Here is a 23,012-nt window from a genome sequence, read left to right on the forward strand (position 1 = left end):
TGTGATCCTGATTTCCGGACCTCTTTTGGAATATCATTATATTCATTTTCTTTAGGTTAACGGTCAGAGCCCAGGTCTGACAGAACCTGTGCAGATGATCTAGATGCTGCTGTAACCCCTCCTTAGTGGGAGACAGCAGCAGCACCTCTCTCTCTCTCTCTCTCTCTCTCTCTCTCTCTCTCTCTCTCTCTCTCTCTCTCTCTCTACCTCTCTCTGTCTCTCTCTCTCTCTGTCTCTCTCTCTCTCTCTCTCTCTCTCTCTCTCTCTCTCTCTCTGTCTGTCTCTGTCTCTGTCTCTGTCTCTGTCTCTGTCTCTGTCTCTGTCTCTGTCTCTCTCTCTCTCTCTCTCTCTCTCTCTCTCTCTCTCTCTCTCACCTGGAATCATAGTCAGTTGTGTTTGATAAAGATATTTACATTGGAGTGATTGAGTGAACGTTGCTCTAACCTGTATCCTCTGACCTCTGACCTCTAGGTCTGCCCTCTAAGAGCCCCTCCCCTACGGTGAAGGCCAAACAGGGAAATGGCTCGTCCCTCAGCTGGACCATGAAGAGGTTCCTGGAGCCCGCTAGCAGGGTACGCTATGCTACCTGTCAATCAATATATCAAAGAGTCAAATCAAAATCCAATGTTATTTGTCACATGCACCGAATACAACTGGTGCAGACTTTACCGTGAAATGCTTACAAGCCCTTCCCAATGATGCAGAGTTTAAACAAATAAATAATAGTGAATATAATAGTAACAAGAGGAATACAATAAAATACACAAGAATGGAGCTACATACAGGAAGTACCAGCACCAGATCAATGTGGAGGTACGAGGTACCTCTCCAACAAACAAAGTTGGGTTGGAACTCGTAAGATGTTGCCCTTCTTCATCCGTGCCATCTTTATCAGTCAATCAATCAACACATCCATCCATCCATCCATCCATCCATCAGTCCATGAATCAATCAATCAAGCCAGTTTTACTTCTATTGGTATTGTAATTACTACAGTCTCAAGGTTCCCGAACAGGCTATCATCTCTCCCCCTCTCTCTCTCTCTCTCTCTCTCTCTCTCTCTCTCTCTCTCTCTCTCTCTCTCCCTCTCCCTCTCCCTCTCCCTCCTCTCTCTCTCTCTCTCTCTCTCTCTCTCTCTCTCTCTCTCTCTCTCCCTCCCTCCCTGCAGCAAGGGTCACTGAGTTCGGAGGCGGAGCTATCTCAGTACTTCTCCCAGGAAGTGACCAGTCATTCATCGCTGTCAGAAACCATGGCAATGGGCTCCAGTGATGACGACATGCTCCACCACAGGAGCTGCAACACCTCGATAGACGACACCTCCCCTACACAGCCACATAGTACAGTCTACTACCCCCCTACACAGCCACATGGTACAGTCTACTACCCCTCTACACAGCCACATGGTACAGTCTACTACCCCCCTACACAGCCACATGGTACAGTCTACTACCCCCCTACACAGCCACATGGTACAGTCTACTACCCCCCTACACAGCCACATGGTACAGTCTACTACCCCTCTACACAGCCACATGGTACAGTCTACTACCCCCCTACACAGCCACATGGTACAGTCTACTACCCCTCTACACAGCCACATGGTACAGTCTACTACCCCCCTACACAGCCACATGGTACAGTCTACTACCCCCCTACACAGCCACATGGTACAGTCTACTACCCCCCTACACAGCCACATGGTACAGTCTACTACCCCTCTACACAGCCACATAGTACAGTCTACTACCCCCCTACACAGCCACATGGTACAGTCTACTACCCCTCTACACAGCCACATGGTACAGTCTACTACCCCCCTACACAGCCACATGGTACAGTCTACTACCCCCCTACACAGCCACATGGTACAGTCTACTACCCCCCTACACAGCCACATGGTACAGTCTACTACCCCTCTACACAGCCACATAGTACAGTCTACTACCCCCCTACACAGCCACATGGTACAGTCTACTACCCCTCTACACAGCCACATGGTACAGTCTACTACCCCCCTACACAGCCACATGGTACAGTCTACTACCCCCCTACACAGCCACATGGTACAGTCTACTACCCCTCTACACAGCCACATAGTACAGTCTACTACCCCTCTACACAGCCACATGGTACAGTCTACTACCCCCCTACACAGCCACATGGTACAGTCTACTACCCCCCTACACAGCCACATGGTACAGTCTACTACCCCTCTACACAGCCACATAGTACAGTCTACTACCCCCCTACACAGCCACATGGTACAGTCTACTACCCCTCTACACAGCCACATAGTACAGTCTACTACCCCCCTACACAGCCACATGGTACAGTCTACTACCCCTCTACACAGCCACATGGTACAGTCTACTACCCCCCTACACAGCCACATGGTACAGTCTACTACCCCCCTACACAGCCACATGGTACAGTCTACTACCCCTCTACACAGCCACATAGTACAGTCTACTACCCCTCTACACAGCCACATGGTACAGTCTACTACCCCTCTACACAGCCACATAGTACAGTCTACTACCCGTAGTCCAGGGTTACTAGGGATGTTCCAATGAATGAACATCCAGTTATATGGTCAAAAACACCTTTTCGCCAAACGTTCTTGTAACCGTTATGGCATGTCCTTCTCCGTGTATCTCCTCTGGTGGCAGGATTTAAAGATGGCTCGTGTGTGGTAGGGGAGGTCGGAGCAGACGTTAAGGCCCCCGGTGTCCCGGTGGTAAACCGTCCGGTGGAGACCACCCAGCACCAGCCCAGTGTGGGTAGTCCTGGTAGCAGCTCTGTCCGCAGCCCACTGCTCCGACAGAGACGGGTCATCTGCTATGAGGATGAGATCAGCGATGAGGACGAAGCAGGTGAGGTTTGTGTTGGTCGAAACATCGTGTTGGTGTGGTTGACTCGAAATGTTGTATTTGTCTCACCTATTTTATGAAGAGATCACTTTTTGGGAATTGTTTGATTGGATATTTTTGTTCAGTTTCTGTGCATCAGTTGGATGTGCATTAAACCCTCTCCTTTCATTCTCTCTCTCTCTCTCTCTCTCTCGCTCTCTCTTTCTTTCTCTCTCGCTCTCTCTTTCTCTCTCTCTCTCTCACTCACTCACTCTCTCTCTCGCTCTCTCTTTCTCTCTCTCTCTCTCTCTCTCTCTCTCTCTCTCTCTCTCTCTCTCGTTCTCTCTCTTTCTCTAGTGACCCCGCCCTTCCACCTGGTGGCTGGTCATGGTACTGCCCCTGGGGTACTTGCTGACTCCGGCACCGTGATTGCTACATCACCCATTGAGGTGGAGGAGGAGAGCGAGGGACCACTCACCCCACTCTACAGAAGCTCTCCGGAGTCGGAGGAAGGAGTCGGCGGTGTTCCTTCCTCCGGCACCGAATCGCCCTTCCTGCCCGGGGAAGCAGGGAATAGCCCCACCACAGGCCCCACTAACCTGGGTGTGAGGAAGGACCCTCAGGGCCCCCTGGAGCCCAGGCGCTCCCCTAAGCTGGAACACAAGGCTGTGGCCCGCGTCAAGAGTATGATGAGTATCGAGGCCCCGCCCATCCTGCCAACCAACCAGCAGAACCAGAACCAGAGACCCAAAGGAGAGGAGTCTCCGACCTCCCCATCCTCCCAGTCTCTGGCCCCGCAGCCCGGGGTAGCCTCCAGCCGCTCCCTGGGCCGGCCTGGGTCTAACCCCGACCCCCTCTGTAAGAAGGGCGGGGCCTTCAGCGAGCTGGCGGGGGTCTGCACCATCAACAGGGTGGTCCTGAGGAGGAGTGAGGAGGAGTCCTTCGGTATGGACCTGGAGATCAAGTCGTCTCCTCTGAAGGTGGTGATCACAGGACTGAGGCCTGGAGGAGCGGCCGAAAGGGTACATCTACCGTCTTCCCAGCCTGAAATCCAAACTGATATTTCGCCATATCAGTTTGGATTCCAGGCTGATGTCTACACAGACATCACAAATCAACCAGGTTAACCACCACTGGCTTAAGGAGTAAACCAGCCAGACAATATGTATCTAACTGCCGTACAGTACAGTCCTAAAATCCTCTATTAACTATAACACTGGCTGCCTGTTCCTGGCCCTAATGTCTTCACCAACCATTACATAACATCATGATTTATTTGATCTGTACACTGTCCCCTTTTTATGACCTCATACACTGTCCCTTTTGACCTGTGACCCTTATGACATGTGACCCTTATGACCTGGTTGCAGGAATCCCAGGGCAGGATGTGTGTGGGGGATGAGATCGTGTCGATTGGGGACACACCCGTCAGCTCGTCGTCCTATCACGACATCTGTGAGCTCATGCACAACCTTCCTGTGACGCTCACGCTGGAGGTCAAGAGGCCCGTGTCAGGTGAGACTACGGCACGTAGAGTCAACCTTCACTAAGCACTATTAACAAGCCATTCCCCCGAGCACTCACCCTGTGAATCAACCTTCACTAAGCACTATTAACAAGCCATTCCCCCAGCACTCACCCTGTGAATCAACCTTCACTAAGCACTATTAACAAGCCATTCCCCCCCGAGCACTCACCCTGTGAATCAACCTTCACTAAGCACTATTAACAAGCCATTCCCCCGAGCACTCAACCCTGTGAATCAACCTTCACTAAGCACTATTAACAAGCCATTCCCCCAGCACTCACCCTGTGAATCAACCTTCACTAAGCACTATTAACAAGCCATTCCCCCAGCACTCACCCTGTGAATCAACCTTCACTAAGCACTATTAACAAGCCATTCCCCCGAGCACTCACCCTGTGAATCAAACAACCTGTAATTTGACATCAAGACTTTAGAACACTGTCATGCAATGACATCATATCTGCCATATGACAACCACCTCTTCAGGGTTTTTTTTTAAATAACTGACACTAAATCACGAAACATAACAAACATGGAGTTACCCCTCAGTAGCATGGAGGGTTGTCGTCATAACCTGTCATATCATGTTATGTCATCCCCATCATAACAGCTGAACAGGGCTCTTGGGCTGTTTCCGCCTCAATACTAACTGCATGACATTACAAACCAATAACAACTGTCCACCACCATAACAGGAGCTCATCAGCCCTAACCTGGGGTGGTGTTTGAACACTTTGAAGAATTTCCTTATCATTTATCACTGATATAACATCACGTATCCAATCAACATCAGAACAACATCAACGATCAGGGATACCTCAAGGAAGGGAGGCAGGAACCCTTTTTTTTTTTTAAAGGATAGTTCACTTGAATGACGACACCCCAGTCGAAGATTAGCTCAAACTTGACAAAAATGAACTATCCTTTTAAAGTGTCTGATCACTCCACTCCAGCAGTCATTAAGAGAAGAGTCTGTCTCTCCCCCACCTCCCCCACCTCCCCCTCCTCCCTAACGCTGCCTTCCCTAAGACGTAAGATCTCAGCTGGCTCAGCAGTCTGCCCCCTGCTGGCAGTACCCTAACCCTGCACCCCAAAGGGAACAGCACGCTGCTGGCTTTGTCTCCATGGTGACTATCCATTCATTTACCTCAGTAGTGACTAGAAGCTGCCCAGTAGTAGAGTTTTTGTAGGGAGTCCCCCCCGCCGCTACCCACTTTGTTAGCTTGCATTAGCTGTTAGCTTTCTTTAGCTAGCCAACGTTAGATTTGTGTAGTTTTCTGCATAGCTTATTTCTTGTTGTTTTGGGACGTGGCGGGATTGCTGTGAGTTGCTTATGGTTGGTCACAGATAAATATGGATTCCTATGAATCAGGGTTTCTTAAACTATGGGTCGGGACCCAAAGTGGTCCCTGGGCATGTGAGAGGTGGGTGGCGAGTTATGATGAGAATACATCTATAATCACACATTATTTCTTCTTGATTTGGGTCATGGGAGGACGGTCAATTTCTAATATGGGTCTTGACCTGTCTTAGATTTAGAAAGGTGACTTTATGTGACAACATGAGCGCTCACAGCAAGAACACCAACCAACCTAATTTAAAGAAGAGTAGCCTAACTGTATGTCCTTGCCTGTATGTAAGTCGCTCTGGATAAGAGCGTCTGCTAAATGACTAAAAATGTAAATGTAAATGTATGTCCTTGTCTGTATGTCCTTGTCTGTATGTCCTTGTCTGTATGTCCTTGTCTGTATGTCCTTGTCTGTATGTCCTTGTCTGTATGTGCTTTCCTGCTACCCATGCATACATAATACATTCGATTTCTACATTGGGATCTACATCAACACGATCATACATTTTTCTCAGGATCAGTTTTGCCTTTTAGATCATAATGAATATGACTATATGGAAAGGGGGGGACCTGTTCCTGGATCAGCACTACTAATCTGAGACGCTTTTTGAATACTGGACCTGCTTCTGCTGGGCTGTGGAACAAACAGGGGGTGCTGGTTCTGCTGGGCTGTAGACCAAACATGGGCTGCTGGTTCTGCTGGGCTGTGGACCAAACAGGGGCTGCTGGTTCTGCTGGGCTGTAGAACAAACATGGGCTGCTGGTTCTGCTGGGCTGTGGACCAAACATGGGCTGCTGGTTCTGCTGGGCTGTAGACCAAACAGGGGCTGCTGGTTCTGCTGGGCTGTAGACCAAACAGGGGCTGCTGGTTCTGCTGGGCTGTAGACCAAACAGAGGCTGCTGGTTCTGCTGGGCTGTAGACCAAACAGGGGCTGCTGGTTCGATCCTCAGAAGCTTCCATTTAATGTCAGAAACCAACTCAGTGGGAAAGTATACGCTGGCGGAGGATAGGAGGAATGTTGATATCTAAAAACAGAACCGATATGTCAGCTCACCTCCTGGTTTGCTTGACGTTATTGGTGCATTAGGTCACATGATTTATTAATGACTATCCCATTAAACACTGGTGTCCCATCGCTCAGTTTTCCACTCTCTCTCGTATGGTTTACAGTGGCTTGATGACATGAGGTTCATTGAGATGAATGATGGTGTCTTATTCAGTTGAAGAATGAACATCTGGAGAGACTGAGGAACCTAGTTGTTCTGTTATGTAAAAAAAATGGTGTTTCGTTTTAATATGTTGTTACGTAGCATTCCAGTTACTAAATTAAGGTAACAACAATGTGGTATAAGAGCAACTTATAATGCAAAGTTGTATTGAACAAAAAATGTCTCACTGCCTCTTTAATTCATTAAGCAATCTCTTCCTCCCACAGCTGTAGATCGCCTCTCCAGCCTTATGATGTCATTGGGGAGTTGTGATGTCATCGAACCCTCGAAACTGGATCAGTCTAGAACTCCCCAGGAGGCCAATGGGGGTGCTCCAAATCCAGGAATCCCCTCCTCCTCCTCCTCCTCCTCCTCCTCCTCAGCAACAAATCACAATCTCAAACCCACAGCCCCGACCAACCACAACCTTAGCAGTGATATACCTGTCACCTACATCGATGACATCATAACCGAACTAAGCTCCTCCGATGTTAAGAGTGCCCTCTCTTCCAAAACCCCCAAAGCCCCTTCAGAAGCACAACGTACTGAGACTACATCCTGCGAGTCAGCTCTAGACAGCAAGGCCCTGCCAGAGAAAGACAGAAGTAATGTTCAGACCCCTCCAACACGGCCCAGTCAGTTGGACTTCTCGGTCTTGGATTCTGGAAACAAAGGTTGCCTCTTGCCTGTGGTGGGTAAAACATTCTTGAACAATTACTCCAGAAACTTTAGCAGTAATCTCACAGACGATGCTCTTTCAAACGGGGTGGAGAAACCCCCCGGTGCCTCAGCCGCCTCGAAGAGCCACATGTACGACCTGGTCGATGACAGCGATTCAGAGAGCGAAGACACCGTCACCGACGACAGCCCCATTGGCGCTGCCGGCGATAACAAACCGGGGAGCCGCAGTGTCGGCACTGAACCCCAGGACACAGATTCTGATGAAGAGGAAGTGGAGATTTGTTACAGTGAGGCCCAGCGGCCCGGCACTCTGAGCCAGGCTGAGCTGACTCACCTAACAGATGGGCCATTGTCTCCCCAGCTCTCTATCTCTGCCTCTGACGGCAGCCACTATACAAAGGAGTCTGGGCCCTTTGATGTAGCACTAGACTCTGCTGCTTCTGCCACTTCTGCTGCTACTATGACGGCTGCTACTCACCCTGATGCTGCCTCTCAGCAAGACAAAGACTGCTCTGTGGTAACAACAACCCAATCCAACCCTAACGCATCCCCCTCGCTGTCTCAGGGTATATCTGGCTCTCAGTCCTCAGGTGCCTGTTTGGCTGTGGAGTCCAAGGCTTCCCCTTGCCAAATGGTTTCCCGCCAGTCTTCCAAGGACACAGATTCTGTACCCACTCCAGGACCTGCAGGGACTTCAGAATGCGTTGCCAATGGGGTTAGTGGCAGCAACATTGTTACACCTGTGATGAAACCCAGCCAGGCACCTTCTCTAAGTGTTGTAGCAGCTAGCCACAGCGTCACCCCACAGAGTCCGGAGAGGACTGCCAGGCCGACTTTAGGTAAACTATCTAATAGTACATCACCATCATCACCATCATCAGCAGCATCATCATCATCATCATCATCATCAGCAGCAGCAGCAGCATGCCACTCAACGGCGGTGAAGGCAATGCCCTCCAACTATAGTAGATCTGGCGCTTCGAGACCATCGCTAACAACGACAAGAGACAGGGAGAGAGAGAACGTTTCCTCGACTTCCCTGGAACCCAGGTTGGTCCAGAATAACCCTACTAGTCCCTGTCTCAGGACATCAGGTCCCAAATCAGTCAACCCCACTTCAACAGACATCCCTCTGTCCAGCAGTAGCAGCAGGCTCAGAGTCAATGACAAAGTCCAGAAGACCAGCAGCACTGCGCCTAAACTGAAGGGGCTCAGCATCAAGAGTCAAAACAAGACCCAGCAACAGCAGCTTTCCCCGAAACCAGCCAGAGCCGAAAGTCCGGCGGCACTGGGGAAAGCAAGCAAAACTGCCCCGCTCCAGTCCCCCAAACTGCAAGCCAAGAAGGTAGACTCTCCTCTGCTAACCAGAAAGGCAGCAGCCTCATCTAGCAGCTTAAAGACTAGCAGCATCAGTAGCAGGATCCCCGCCTCGCCCAAACCAGGTGACCGAGCCCAGGACAAGTCCAACCCCACAACCACTACCATGCTGGAGGCAGCACAGTCAGCCACCAGGACCAAGTCCAACCCCACAACCACTACCATGCTGGAGGCAGCACAGTCAGCCGCCAGGACCAAGTCCAACCCCACAACCACTACCATGCTGGAGGCAGCACAGTCAGCCACCAGGACCAAGTCAGAGCTTCACCCTAACAAAGAGGAGCAGGTGACTCCAGCTACTGCTACGTCCAAGGAACAACCGGAGCCAGTCCCAACTACCCAGAGGACTTTCATTGAGGTGCGACTCTCATCTTCCTCTTCTAATCTTCCTTCCTCCTCGTCGTCTACGCCAGTTCTGACGCGAAAGGAAACTGTGAATTCAAAGAATTACTCAATAACTCAAATTACTCATATCCCAGATGTTACGTCACACAAAGAACAGGTCAATGGAAGTGCAGTAGAGACCAATCTCAGGCCTGCTGCTCCTGCACCCCCTGGCTCTGTGTGTGCTCTAGAAAAGGTCGACAACACTACAAATGATTCAGCAGTGAACTCAATAGTCCTAGAATCCGTAGATGTGGTTCCTTTGCCTATAAACGATGGTATCATAAACATCTCTCTCAGAAACTCCTGTCTAACAGATATGGCTGTGGAAAACCTCAAAACCAACAAGTCCAAACTGAAGGCGATGGATCGCCGTAGTTTCTCCACAGACAACAGCACCCCCGGGGATCCCAACCCCTTCTCTGTCCGCCAGAGGATCAAGTCCTTTGAGAACCTGGCCAGCTTCGATAAGCCAGCGCTCAAATGCATCGAGATTCAGTCCTACGCTCAGTCCTATGCTCTGATGGCAACGTTGAAGCCGCCTCTCAACCGGAGACTGTCCGGCTACATGTCCAGCTCAGTGAGCTCCGTGGACTGCCGCTCGCTACGAAGAAGCTTCAGCTCGTGCGTCGACAACTTTAACGTCTCAACCCCCTTGGCCCCGTTGTCGCCTCAGCTTCGCAAGTCGCCGTCAAGTCTGACTCTCACGAACTTTGACCTTTTGACTCAAAGCTGCAGCGCCAGCGAAGCTCCACTTGGACAAACACGGGACAAACTCTCGGACGGCGAAATCTCCAAGATATTGCCCCCAGGGGTCGTGACCTTAACCCCTCAGACGCCCCAAGTGATGCGGAGCCGCCAGACCCGAGTCCACGCCAACCTGTCCCGGTCCAGACTGAGGGAGCTCAGGGCCCTTAGCATGCCCGACCTGGACAAGCTGTACACCGATGACTTCTCCAGTAACCCAGGGACCAATGCCACATTTAAGACGGAGCTGGAGATCCACCCAGCCAGGCCCACAGAGGCCCTCCAGAACCAGACAGGGGGATGTTCCCCGCCTGCTGCCCCCACCGCGGTGCCCCCGACCAGGGCCAGCCGGAGCGACGCTGAGGCCAGCCAGGACCCCATCCAGGGGAAAACCAACGGGAAAACAGATCTCAGCAACTGGTCCATCAGGTGAGTAAAAACACCAACCATCTCTATATTTTTATTTTTCTACAATATGATTCAAATATCCAATACTTAACTTTCCCTAAGAGTGCATACATACAGACAGACACACACATACGAGTAAAGCAGTGTCACTTCTATACTAACCCATATTTAAATGTTCTGTTTCCTGTCTTCTCTCCAGTTTGACAGTGCTGGCTGGCTCTCCGGTGGAGCAGAGTAAGCTGCAGTCGGTCCTGGCCACGCTGACCACCAAGACAGACGTGTTGGCCCTGATACAGGAGACCAAGGCTCTCTCTGAGGTAACCAACGACTGCTTTTTTAGCGTGGTCATAGATGTATTTGTGCTGTCTTTACCACTGTGTTTGGCGTGACAATGACCATGGCATTAACAGATCCGGAACGAGGCTAGAGGAGAGGAGCGATATGTCTAAGACTGTTGAAGTATTTTCATCCTTGTCTTGAAAGCTCACTTCCTGTGTCTGTGTGTGTTGCGTCTGGTCCCCCCTACCCTAGGTTAAAGACGATACCCACTTTGTAGTCTTCTCCAAAGAAGAGGGCTCGGGACTTGGTTTCAGCATCGCTGGAGGAGTGGACCTTGAGCAGAAGTCCATTTCTGTAAGTACAGTAGTGTATTTTAGCTATTTGGATATTTGAGCAATGTAATGTGGCATATTGTTTTAGAATCTATTTTAATTTGAAAATGTCACATTTAGCTAAAAAGGAATTACATTGGATTTTCATCCTACAGATCTACACAACCTGTTCCACATTGCACAAGCAACTTTGGCAGCAATTACAGCTATAAATCATTTAGAATAAGTTTGTAAAATTACAGCTGTAAAATTATTTACAGTGCCTTGCAAAAGTATTCATCCCCTTGGCATTTTTCCTATTTTGTTGCATTACAACCTGTAATTTAAATTGATTGTTATTTGGATTTCATGTAATGGACATACACAAAATAGTCCAAATTGGTGAAGTGAAATGAAAAAAATAACTTGTTTCAAAAAATTCTAAAGAAATAAATTACAGAAAAGTGGTGCGTGCATATGTATTCACCCCCTTTGCTATGCAGCCCCTAAATAAGATCTGGTGCAACCAATTACCTTCAGAAGTCACATAATTAGTTAAATAAAGTCCACCTGTGTGCAATCTAAGTGTCACATGATCTGTCACATGATCTCAGTATATATACACCTGTTCTGAAAGGCCCCAGAGTCTGCAACACCACTAAGCAAGGGGCACCACCAAGCAAGCAGCACCATGAAGAACAAGGAGCTCTCCAAACAGGTCAGGGACAAAGTTGTGGAGAAGTACAGATCAGGGTTGGGTTATTAAAAAACATCCGAAGCTTTGAACATCCCACGGAGCACCATTAAATCCATTATTAAAAAATGGAAAGAATATGGCACCACAACAAACCTGCCAAGAGAGGGCCGCCCACCAAAACTGGGCCAGGAAAGGAGGGCATTAATCAGAGAGGCAACAAAGAGACCAAAGATAACCCTGAAGGAGCTGCAAAGCCGTACACTCCACAGAGCTGGGCTTTACGGAAGAGTGGCCAGAAAAAAGCCATTGCTTAAAGAAAAAAATAAGCAAACACGTTTGGTGTTCACCAAAAGGTATGTGGGAGACTCCCCAAACATATGGAAGAAGGTACTCTGGTCAGATGAGACTAAAATTGAGCTTTTTGGCCATCAAGGAAAACGCTATGTCTGGCGCAAGCCCAACACCTTTCATCTTGGAATGGCCTAGTCAAAGCCCAGACCTCAATCCAACTGAGAATCAGTGATATGACTTAGAGAGTGCTGTACACCAGCGGAACCCATCCAACTTGAAGGAGCTGTAGCAGTTTTGCCTTGAAGAATGGGCAAAAATCCCAGTTGCTAGATGTGCCAAGCTTATAGAGACATACCCCAAGAGACTTGCAGCTGTAATTGCTGCAAAAGGTGGCTCTACAAAGTATTGACTTTCGGGGGGTGAATAGTTATGCACGCTCATGTTTTTTTGTCTTATTTCTTGTTTGTTTCACAATAAATATTTAGCATCTTCAAAGTGGTAGGCATGTTGTGTAAATGAAATGATACAAACCCCCCCAAAATCAATTTTAATTCCAGGTTGTAAGGCAACAAAATAGGAAAAATGCCAAGGGGGGTGAATACTTTCACAAGCCACTGTACATCTGTAATTGCTGCCAAAGGTGCTTCCACCAAGTATTTAAAAAAAAAAAATTTTTTAGAAAATGTTCTATACTTTTTCTTTCACTTTGAAAGTGTGGAACAGGTTGTGCAAATCGATTGTGCGATATGGCATTTACATTTTATGTGATAAACTTGGGTCACGTGTTTTTCAATTTGACCTTTTCTGAGATCTCTGCCAAGTAAAGAGAAAAGGAGCCCCCCCCACTTTTACCCCATTGGACATCCATCTGCCAATCAACATTGTCCATCTTCCGTCTCTGAGTGTAGGCTACATCGTTTGTTGCACGGTGTGATCAGATCATTATGGCAAAATATATCTATTAAAATGAAAGGGAAAGACTAGTGAGTGTTCAACATAACGTCCACTTTATAGAATGACAGTTATGGGCTAAAAGGCAAATGTATGTAACAAATGTTTTCATTAGATTGTAGATGTCCTACATTAGCCAGCTGTAAGCGAACCTTTCCTAGCCTAGACACTGATGCAGGCATCTATCAAAAATGTGATTTATGCTCACTGTCCACTTTTTCATTGGGATAGATCAAATATGCTATTATTACATTTGCTATGAGCCTAAATTAAACATTTTCAAATCGGTAGACTATGTTTGACAATCTTTTACAAAATGACGCAGGAGATTTTCGTTTGCAGGCCAGGGCCAGATTTCCTCGAGCGAGCAATAGAATGTGATCATGCAGACACATTTTATAAAATGGAAAAGTATTCTTATATGTTTGCATCAAATGCCCTACTCCTAGGGACGTCAAATGCTCAGCCTGCTGCACAGACCATAAGGACAGTCTAGAGCTCCTGGTAAATTGTGCTTAGGAGCATTTTTTTTATCTCTAAATTGTTTTTCTTTGGAAAAATGCACCAAAAATGCATTTTTTACGTGCATGTCTTTAGTATTTTACAGATAGAAAGATTAAAAAAGTATTTATCCACAATCTGCTCTGGACAAGTCCGGTCCTGGAGTGTCTTAACAAAATGAAACCAAAAATATTTAGACTGACTTCATCCAGTGTCCAGAAAAAAAAGTGCACATATTTAATGAATATCACCTCATTTGCATATTTTAATAACATATTTTATAAAATGTTTAATATATTTGTGTCTATATTCAACTGGTAAAAGTGTATTGTTATATGATTAAGGGGGAACAAATTACCCTATGAGGGTGTGGTGCCTGAAAAATGTGCTGTGATTGATTTATTTTGATGATATGCCAGAAATCAACAAAACGTGTTTGCCCTCCTTGTGTATTGGTTCTACACTGAGTCTACAAACACCTGCTCTTTCCATGACATAGACTGACCAGGTGAATCCAGGTGAAAGCTATGATCCCTTATTGAAAGCACTTGTTAAATCCACTTCAAATCAGTGTAGATGAAGGGGAGGAGACTGGTTAAAGGAGGATTTTTAAGCCTTGAGACAATTGAGACATTTTTACATTTACATTTACGTCATTTAGCAGACGCTCTTATCCAGAGCGACTTACAAATTGGTGCATTCACCTTATAGCCAGTGGGACAACCATTTTTTCTTCTTTTTTTTTTTGTGGGGTAAGGGGGGGGGGGTAGTAGGATTACTTTATACTATTCCAGGAATGCCACCTTTAGAGCACAGCATTGTTCTGCCTGGTTTCCAGAGCATTGAAAGAGAGAAATGAAATACAGTTAAAAGGCGTGTTGTGTTGGGTGACGTGCTGAAGTCTGATGAAAACTGACAGATGGTTGTGTTTATGAGTCCCCTCGTGTTCTTGCATGGGCAGTAAGCCAGCGTGCGTTTTCCTCCTTCCTTGGCAGAGATCTCCGAAAAGGTCAAATTATGAACCACAAGCCAAAAGTATCACATAAAAAGGTATATGCCATATCGCACAATCGATTGGACTTCCCGAATGTAGAATGTTCGCTGTGACAGAAAGTCTATTTTTTTTTTTTTTGTAGATTTTCCCCTTTAATTCCTTTTTAGATGACATTTTAAGGCAGCAAAATGTGACAACTGTGTAAGAGGTGTGTAGACTTTCACTAGGCCCTGCAAATGTTTTCATCTCCCTTCAATGTTGAACATGTTCTTCATCTTAACTCCACCCACTGCGCTGTGATTGGCCAGGTCCATCGTGTCTTCTCCAATGGCGTGGCTGGCCTGGAAGGGACTATTCAGCGGGGGGACAGCGTCCTGTCCATCAACGGCAGAAGCTTGGAGGGGACATCCCACGGAGAAGCCCTGTCCTGTCTCCACCAGGCTAGACTGTCCACTCAGGCCCTGGTGGTCCTTCACAGGGGGAAGGACAGTGAAAGACAGATGTCCCCGAGACACCATGACCTGTCCCACCACATAGGACGAAGCTACTCCCTGGGGTGCAGAGAGAACGGGCCTGAGACGGCTAGACCAGGTATGGGACTGGGACTGGGGGGGACAGTAATGTGGTCCTCTGTAGCTCAGCTGGTAGAGCACGGCGCTTGTAACGCCAAGGTAGTGGGTTCAATCCCCGGGACCACCCATACACAAAAAAAATGTATGCACGCATGACTGTAAGTCGCTTTGGATAAAAGCGTCTGCTAAATGGCATATTATTATTATTATTATTATTATTATTAATCCAGAGGACACTTGCACTGTAGAGGTAGAGGAGAGAATAGAGGAGATTGTCTGTGAAATTGAGAAGTAATGCATTTGTAAGCCATTTTGCATGTACATTAAAGGTAATATGCAGACGTTTTTATCTCAATGTCAAATGATTTCTGAGTAACAATTAAGTACCTTACTGTGATTGTTTTACAATTAAAATGGTCAAAAATAAATCAAAATAGCTTCTTAGCAAAGAGCAATTTCTCAAGTAAGAATTCTGCTAGGACTGTCTGGGAGTGGTCTGAATGGGGAGGGGAAAACTGAAAACTATCTGAAATTTTGAAAGAGTTTTGGAACTCTTTCTAATTGGGCTATTGACTAATTTACCTCCTGGTGATGTCACCAGTTAGGACAAAACTCCATCCCACCAAAATAGGCTGAAATTTCAGGTGGTCTTTTCAAACAGCTCTTACACTAAAAGGACATTATCATCATTTTCACAATTTCACAGTATTACTCCAACCTCATAGTGTGGAAATATATATAAAACACAGGAAAATCATGTTTTTGACTGCACTGGGCCTTTAACCAAAAATATATATATATACAGTGGGGAGAACAAGTATTTGATACACTGCCGATTTTGCAGGTTTTCCTACTTACAAAGCATGTAGAGGTCTGTAATTTTTATCATAGGTACACTTCAACTGTGAGAGACGGAATCTAAAACAAAAATCCAGAAAATCACATTGTATGATTTTTAAGTAATTAATTAGCATTTTATTGCATGACATAAGTATTTGATCACCTACCAACCAGTAAGAATTCCGGCCCTCCCCACTGTATGTGCCATGTGCAAAGAAAAAAAACATTATGTCAACTAAAGGCTTGGTTAAAGCCCTGGGTAGATTAAATTGAACAGTTCCCATTTCTGTTAACGGTTTTGCTCGGAGAAACACAAACAACAGTCTAGTATAGTTTAGTAAAGAGAAGAACCCTTAAGACACACACAGACACACTCTGAGAGCGTGAGTATTACCAAGCCCCTGTCCTGTCCTGTCCTGTCTGATCCTGTCTTGTCGGAAGATGTTGTGTGGGAGCCGCCCGAGGACAGTGAGTCAGTCAGGGACAAACTTGTCTGGGCTAGTTCTCTCCTCTCCCAACCCTTATCCAACGGCTAGTCCTCTCTTCTCCTCTCCCAACCCTAACCCTTATCCAACGGCTAGTCCTCTCCTCTCCTCGCCCAACCCTAAACCTTATCCAACGGTTAGTCCTCTCCTCTCCTCTCCCAACCCTAACCCTTATCCAACGGCTAGTCCTCTCCCAACCCTAACCCTTACCCAACGGCTAGACCTCTCCTCTCCTCTCCTCTCCCAACCCTAACCCTTATCCAACGGCTAGTCCTCTCCTCTCCTCTCCCAATCCTAACCCTTATCCAATGGCTAGTCCTCTCCTCTCCCAATCCTAACCTCAAAATCCAGAAAATCACATTGTATGATTTTTAAGTAAATCATTTGCATTTTATTGCATGACATAAGTATTTGATACATCAGAAAAGCAGAACTTAATATTTGGTACAGAAACCTTTGTTTGCAATTATAGAGATCATACGTTTCCTGTAGGTCTTGACCAGGTTTGCACACACTGCAGCAGGGATTTTGGCCCACTTCTCCATACAGACCTTCTCCAGATCCTTCAGGTTTCGGGGCTGTCGCTGGGCAATACGGACTTTCAGCTCCCTCCAAAGATTTTCTATTGGGTTCAGGTCTAGAGACTGGCTAGGCCACTCCAGGACCTTGAGATGCTTCTTACACTCCTTAGTTGCCCTGGCTGTGTGTTTCGGGTCGTTGTCATGCTGGAAGACCCAGCCACGACCCATCTTCAATGCTCTTACTGAGGGAAGGAGGTTGTTGGCCAAGATCTCGTGATACATGGCCCCATCCATCCTCCCCTCAATACGGTGCAGTCGTCCTGTCCCCTTTGCAGAAAAGCATCCCCAAAGAATGATGTTTCCACCTCCATGCTTCACGGTTGGGATGGTGTTCTTGGGGTTGTACTCATCCTTCTTCTTCCTCCAAACACGGCGAGTGGAGTTTAGACCAAAAAGCTCAATTTTTGTCTCATCAGACCACATGACCTTCTCCCATTCCTCCTCTGGATCATCCAGATGGTCATTGGCAAACTTCAGACGGGCCTGGACATGCGCTGGCTTGAGCAGGGGGACCTTGCGTGCGCTGCAGGATTTTTAATCCATGACGGCGTAGTGTGTTACTAATGGTTTTCTTTGAGACTGTGGTCCCAGCTCTCTTCAGGTCATTGACCAGGTCCTGCCGTGTAGTTCTGGGCTGATCCCTCACCTTCCTCATGATCATTGATGCCCCACGAGGTGAGATCTTGCATGGAGCCCCAGACCGAGGGTGATTGACCATCATCTTGAACTTCTTCCATTTTCTAATAATTGCGCCAACAGTTGTTGCCTTCTCACCAAGCTGCTTGCCTATTGTCCTGTAGCCCATCCCAGCCTTGTGCAGGTCTACAATTTTATCCCTGATGTCCTTACACAGCTCTCTGGTCTTGGCCATTGTGGAGAGGTTGGAGTCTGTTTGATTGAGTGTGTGGACAGGTGTCTTTTATACAGGTAACGAGTTCAAACAGGTGCAGTTAATACAGGTAATGAGTGGAGAACAGGAGGGCTTCTTAAAGAAAAACTAACAGGTCTGTGAGAGCCGGAATTCTTACTGGTTGGTAGGTGATCAAATACTTATGTCATGCAATAAAAAGCAAATTAATTACTTAAAGATCATACAATGCGATTTTCTGGATTTTTGTTTTAGATTCCGTCTCTCACAGTTGAAGTGTACCTATGATAAAACTTACAGACCTTTACATGCTTTGTAAGTAGGAAAACCTGCAAAATCGTCAGTGTATCAAATACTTGTTCTCCCCACTGTATATATATATATTTTTTTTGTCATTTAGCAGACGCTCTTATCCAGAGGGACTTACAGGAGCAATTAGGGTTAAGTGCCTTGCTCAAGGGCACATCGACAGATTTTTCACCTAGTCGGCTCGGGGATTAGAACCAGCGACCTTTCGGTTACTGGCACAACGCTCTTAACCACAAACGTATTATCATTAATGATTTTAATACATATAATCACACTCCAGTTCCTATAGTGGCCCTGTATGGCTCAGTTGGCAGAGCATGGCGCTTGCAACGCCAGGAATGTGGGTTCAATTCCCGGGACCACCCTTACGTAAAATATATGCACGTGTGACTGTAAGTCGCTTTGGAAAAAAGCGTCTGCTAAATAGCATATATTTATTATATTACATGACTATTCATGCTATAAAATAGAATTGTTTGGTATTGTTTACCTGTGTGTGTTCCAGTGGAGGTGGGTTCTGACGGGATTCTGAGGGCGGAGCTCCTGAAGACGTCAGCTGGTCTGGGCTTCAGTCTGGAGGGGGGCAAAGCCTCGGTGCATGGAGACCGCCCCCTCAACGTCAAACGAGTCTTCAAAGGTCAGCACACACACACACACACACACACACACACACACACACACACACACACACACACTCACACTCACACTCACACTCACACTCACACACACACACACACACACACACACACTCACACACACACACACACACACACACCTCAGTCTCTATTTCCCATGGTGAATGTAGTGTGCGCTCTAGGTGAGGGTTTCTTTAACTCTGCTAGTAGATACCATACCCCCCCCCCCCTCCCCGGGTGCACGTTTTGGGTTTTGCCCTAGCACTACACAGCTGATTCAAATAACCAACTCATCATCAAGCTTAGATTATTTGAATCAACTGTGTAGTGCTGTGTCAAATCGGAGGGCCTGTTGTCTGGACCTCTGGCAGTCTCTATGGGGATGCCACAGGGTTCAATTCTCGGGCCGACTCTTTTCTCTGTGTATATCAATGATGTCGCTCTTGCTGCTGGTGACTCTCAGATCCGCAGACGACACCATTTTGTATACATCTGGACCTTCATTGGACACTGTGTGGCACCCGCCCACCTGACTAGAATCACTACTCTCGACGGGTCTGACCTAGAGTATGTGGACAACTACAAATACCTAGGTGTCTGGTTAGACTGTAAACTCTCCTTCCAGACTCACATTAAGAATCTCCAATCCAAAGTTAAATCTAGAATCGGCTTCCTATTTCGCAACAAAGCCTCCTTCACTCATGCTGCCAAACATGCCCTCGTAAAACTGACTATCCTACCGATCCTTGACTTTGGCGATGTCATTTACAAAATAGCTTCCAACACTCAACTCAGCAAATTGGATGTAGTCTATCACGGTGCCATCCGTTTTGTCTCCAAAGCCCCATATACTACCCACCACTGTGACCTGTACGCTCTTGTTGGCTGGCCCTCACTACATATTCGTCGCCAAACAGGACTGAGTTTGGGAAACCCTGATCGAGGCAGTATGTTTCTTCATGACTGGGCTTGTGGGCTCAGTCAGTATCGGTCCATGCTCACCAGATGGCGCCAGTGACCAGTATGCTAGTCAGAACAGGCAGGGTCAGTGAGTTGTCTGCCAACACATCATCACAAAGAGGAGAGGAGAGGAGAGGAGAGGAGAGGAGAGGAGAGGAGAGGAGAGGAGAGGAGAGGAGAGGAGAGGAGAGGAAGTGCAGTCAGGTATCTATTACAACATGTTTCATAGAGCCACAACCAAAGTCCTTAAACTGCTCCTCTGTGTAAATACAAGGTGTGTTCATTCAACTTATGGGTAACATTTTACTTAAAGGGATAGTTCAGGATTTTGGCAATTTTTATGTCTCTGCATCAAGTATGAAGGAAGTTAGAGGTAGTTTAGCGATGCCAATGCTAACTAGCGTTAGCGCAATGGCTGGAATCTATGGGTATCTGCTAGCATAACACTAGTTAGCAACTTCCTTCAGACTGCACACATAAAAATGGGATCCACACGTTCATCAGACTCTAGGGAAGTAGATAAAGGTCTTCATTGCCAAAATCCTGAAGTATCCCTTTAAAGCCAAGAAGTATTATGATGCCCACATATAATACATTATAAGACTTGTCATAAGCATGCACAGTATAACCCCTTATATTGTCTTATTATCATGTCATAATGATCCTGACTAACCATGTTCTCCTCCCATCCTCTAGGTGGCGCTGCGGAGCTGTCGCGGGTTGTGGACGTGGGGGACGAGGTTCTGGAGGTGAACGGGCACTCGCTGCAGGGCCTCATGCACTACGACGCCTGGAACATCATCAAGACCGCCAGCGAAGGCCCCGTGCAGCTTGTCATCAGGAAAGCGCGGACCTCTGTATGACTCAACAGAGATATATATATCGACTGGACATAATGTACATATTTTAAAGAACTCATGTGTCAGCTTGGTTGACATATAACCCAGGACCTCTGTATGACCGACATCCAACAGAAATATCTCATAGAATGAATATGTCAGCTTGGTTGACATACAATGGCTAAACATAAAGGGTGAAACCCAGGATTTCTGTATGGCCGATGGACTAGACAGACATATCTTACACAACTCATATGTCAGCCAAGGTGACATATAACTACAATGGCTTAATGTCACTATTTTTTACATAGTCTAATGAGACAGACAGACATGTTGGGCAGACATTGCAGGGTTATTTTTTTTTTCCCTGAGTAAATTTAGTCCGGGATGGATGTATGACATACAAAACCAGATCATGGAATGACAGAAGCGTGTGTTCTTTTGTACGAGAACAAGAGAGACTTTCAGTTGTTTTACTTTTGTACTTTTCTATGGTGTCTCTTTGTGATGGTGTTTTTAATATCTCTGACCTACTCAGGCGGTGGTGCTGTACTGTACTGTGCTGTGCAGGATTGCATCTGTGATCAATATACAGTACATAGTATAGTTTAGTATAGTTTAGCATTGTATAGCGGCTGTAGAGTATATTGCATAGTTTAGTATAACTACTGTTGTTCTTAGTTTTACTCTGGATTTTAGAAGAGGACAAACATGCAGTCACAACCACTTGTTCATATAAAATCATATCAAACATGCAAATAATAATAAGAATAATCAAAGGACTGTTGTTTTGTTTTGCTGTTAGCATCAATGCTAGCTGGGTATGTACTACTAATAGACTGTGTCTTGTACAATAAGCTCAATAAGACTTTAATACTGTCCTACAAAGGCAAAACGCAGTAACTACGTTTGATTTTTTACTGCAAAATCTGACTTCAAAGTATTTTTATGTCTAAACAGCAATTTCTGATACTCCATGATATATTCTGATAAACTGGCTTGTTCTTGTGTCAGGAAACTAAATACCACATTAATCAGATAATATACCTGACCATTACAACATATCAAAGATGTACTGCGTTTTGCAGCAAACGGGTTTTATTTTCCTCTGGAAATGTGGTTATTATTTTAGGAATAATATGAAATTGTCACTTTGCCTTTCAAAGTTTTACTCCTTATTTGAACCAACCCTATTATCTGTCATCCTGTATCTGTCACCCTGTATCTGTCAGCCTCGTTCTGTCATCCTGTATCTGTCACCCTGTATCTGTCAGCTTGTATCTGTCATCCTGTATCTGTCAGCCTGTTTCTGTCAGCCTGTATCTGTCACCCTGTATCTGTCACCCTGTATCTGTCATCCTGTATCTGTCAGCCTGTATCTGTCACCCTGTATCTGTCAGCTTGTATCTGTCATCCTGTATCTGTCAGCCTGTTTCTGTCACCCTGTATCTGTCACCCTGTATCTGTCACCCTGTATCTGTCACCCTGTATCTGTCACCCCAAATCTGTCACCCTGTATCTGTCACCCTTTATCTGTCACCCTGTATCTGTCAGCCTGTATCTGTCACCCTGTATCTGTCACCCTGTATCTGTCACCCTGTAACTGTCAGTCTCTGTCTGTCACCCTGTATCTGTCAGCCTGTATCTGTCAGCCTCTATCTTGTCACCTAACTCGTCACACTGACCAAATGTGATACCTACCTGTGTCAGAGCCTCATGTCATACCAGCTCCTTGGAAGATTGTATTTGAAAGCTGAGTTGGATTAGTTCTACAGTATTAGTCTACATGTAGTTGCATTGTACGGTACTTGAAATGTGCATGTATAGCCTGAATATTGCTTTCCAGTCCACTGCGCTAAACCTGGTATTTTACACTGAACCAAAATATAAACATGTTTCATGAGCTGAAATAAAAGATCCCAGAAATGTTCCATACGCACAAAAAGCTTATTTCTCTCAAATTGTGTGCACAAATTTGTTTACATCCTTGTTAATGAGCATTTCTCCTTTGCCAAGATAATCCCATCCACCTGACAGGTGTGGCATATCAAGAATCTGATTAAACAGTATGATCATTACACAGGTGCACCTTGTGCTGGGGACAACAAAAGGCCTCTCTAAAATGTGCAGTTTTGTCACACAACACAATGCCACAGATGTTTTGAGGGAGCGTGCAATTGGCATGCTGACTGCAGGAATGTCCACCAGAGCTGTTTCCAGATAATTGAATGTTTTTTCTCTACCATAAGCCACCTCCAATGTAATTTTTTAGAATTTGGCAGTACGTTCAACCGACCTCACAACCGCAGACCATGTGTAACCACGCCAGCCCAGGACCTCCACATCCAGCTTCTTCACCTGCGGGATC

General features: G+C 46.3%; 1 protein-coding gene across 1 annotated transcript in view; it reads left to right on the forward strand.

The window, feature by feature from the left end:
* LOC311141876 (PDZ domain-containing protein 2-like) overlaps window positions 1-22,575 on the forward strand; it is a gene marked incomplete at its 5' end in the record, with an annotated part of 43,335 nt that extends 20,760 nt beyond the window's left edge. Inside the window, 12 exons of the mRNA XM_084177372.1 lie at window positions 472-572; window positions 1,169-1,337; window positions 2,670-2,873; window positions 3,207-3,871; window positions 4,220-4,364; window positions 7,162-8,454; window positions 8,710-10,552; window positions 10,731-10,848; window positions 11,063-11,164; window positions 14,864-15,146; window positions 18,716-18,847; window positions 20,502-22,575. Coding sequence (XP_084033498.1) covers window positions 472-572; window positions 1,169-1,337; window positions 2,670-2,873; window positions 3,207-3,871; window positions 4,220-4,364; window positions 7,162-8,454; window positions 8,710-10,552; window positions 10,731-10,848; window positions 11,063-11,164; window positions 14,864-15,146; window positions 18,716-18,847; window positions 20,502-20,668 — 5,222 coding nt within the window. The 3' untranslated portion in view covers window positions 20,669-22,575. The remainder of the gene's footprint in view (window positions 1-471; window positions 573-1,168; window positions 1,338-2,669; window positions 2,874-3,206; window positions 3,872-4,219; window positions 4,365-7,161; window positions 8,455-8,709; window positions 10,553-10,730; window positions 10,849-11,062; window positions 11,165-14,863; window positions 15,147-18,715; window positions 18,848-20,501) is intronic.
* Between the last annotated feature and the right edge of the window lie 437 nt (window positions 22,576-23,012).

The sequence above is a fragment of the Coregonus lavaretus genome, assembly GCF_964263955.1.
Source record: "Coregonus lavaretus genome assembly, chromosome: 14".
Lineage (NCBI taxonomy): Eukaryota > Metazoa > Chordata > Actinopteri > Salmoniformes > Salmonidae > Coregonus > Coregonus lavaretus.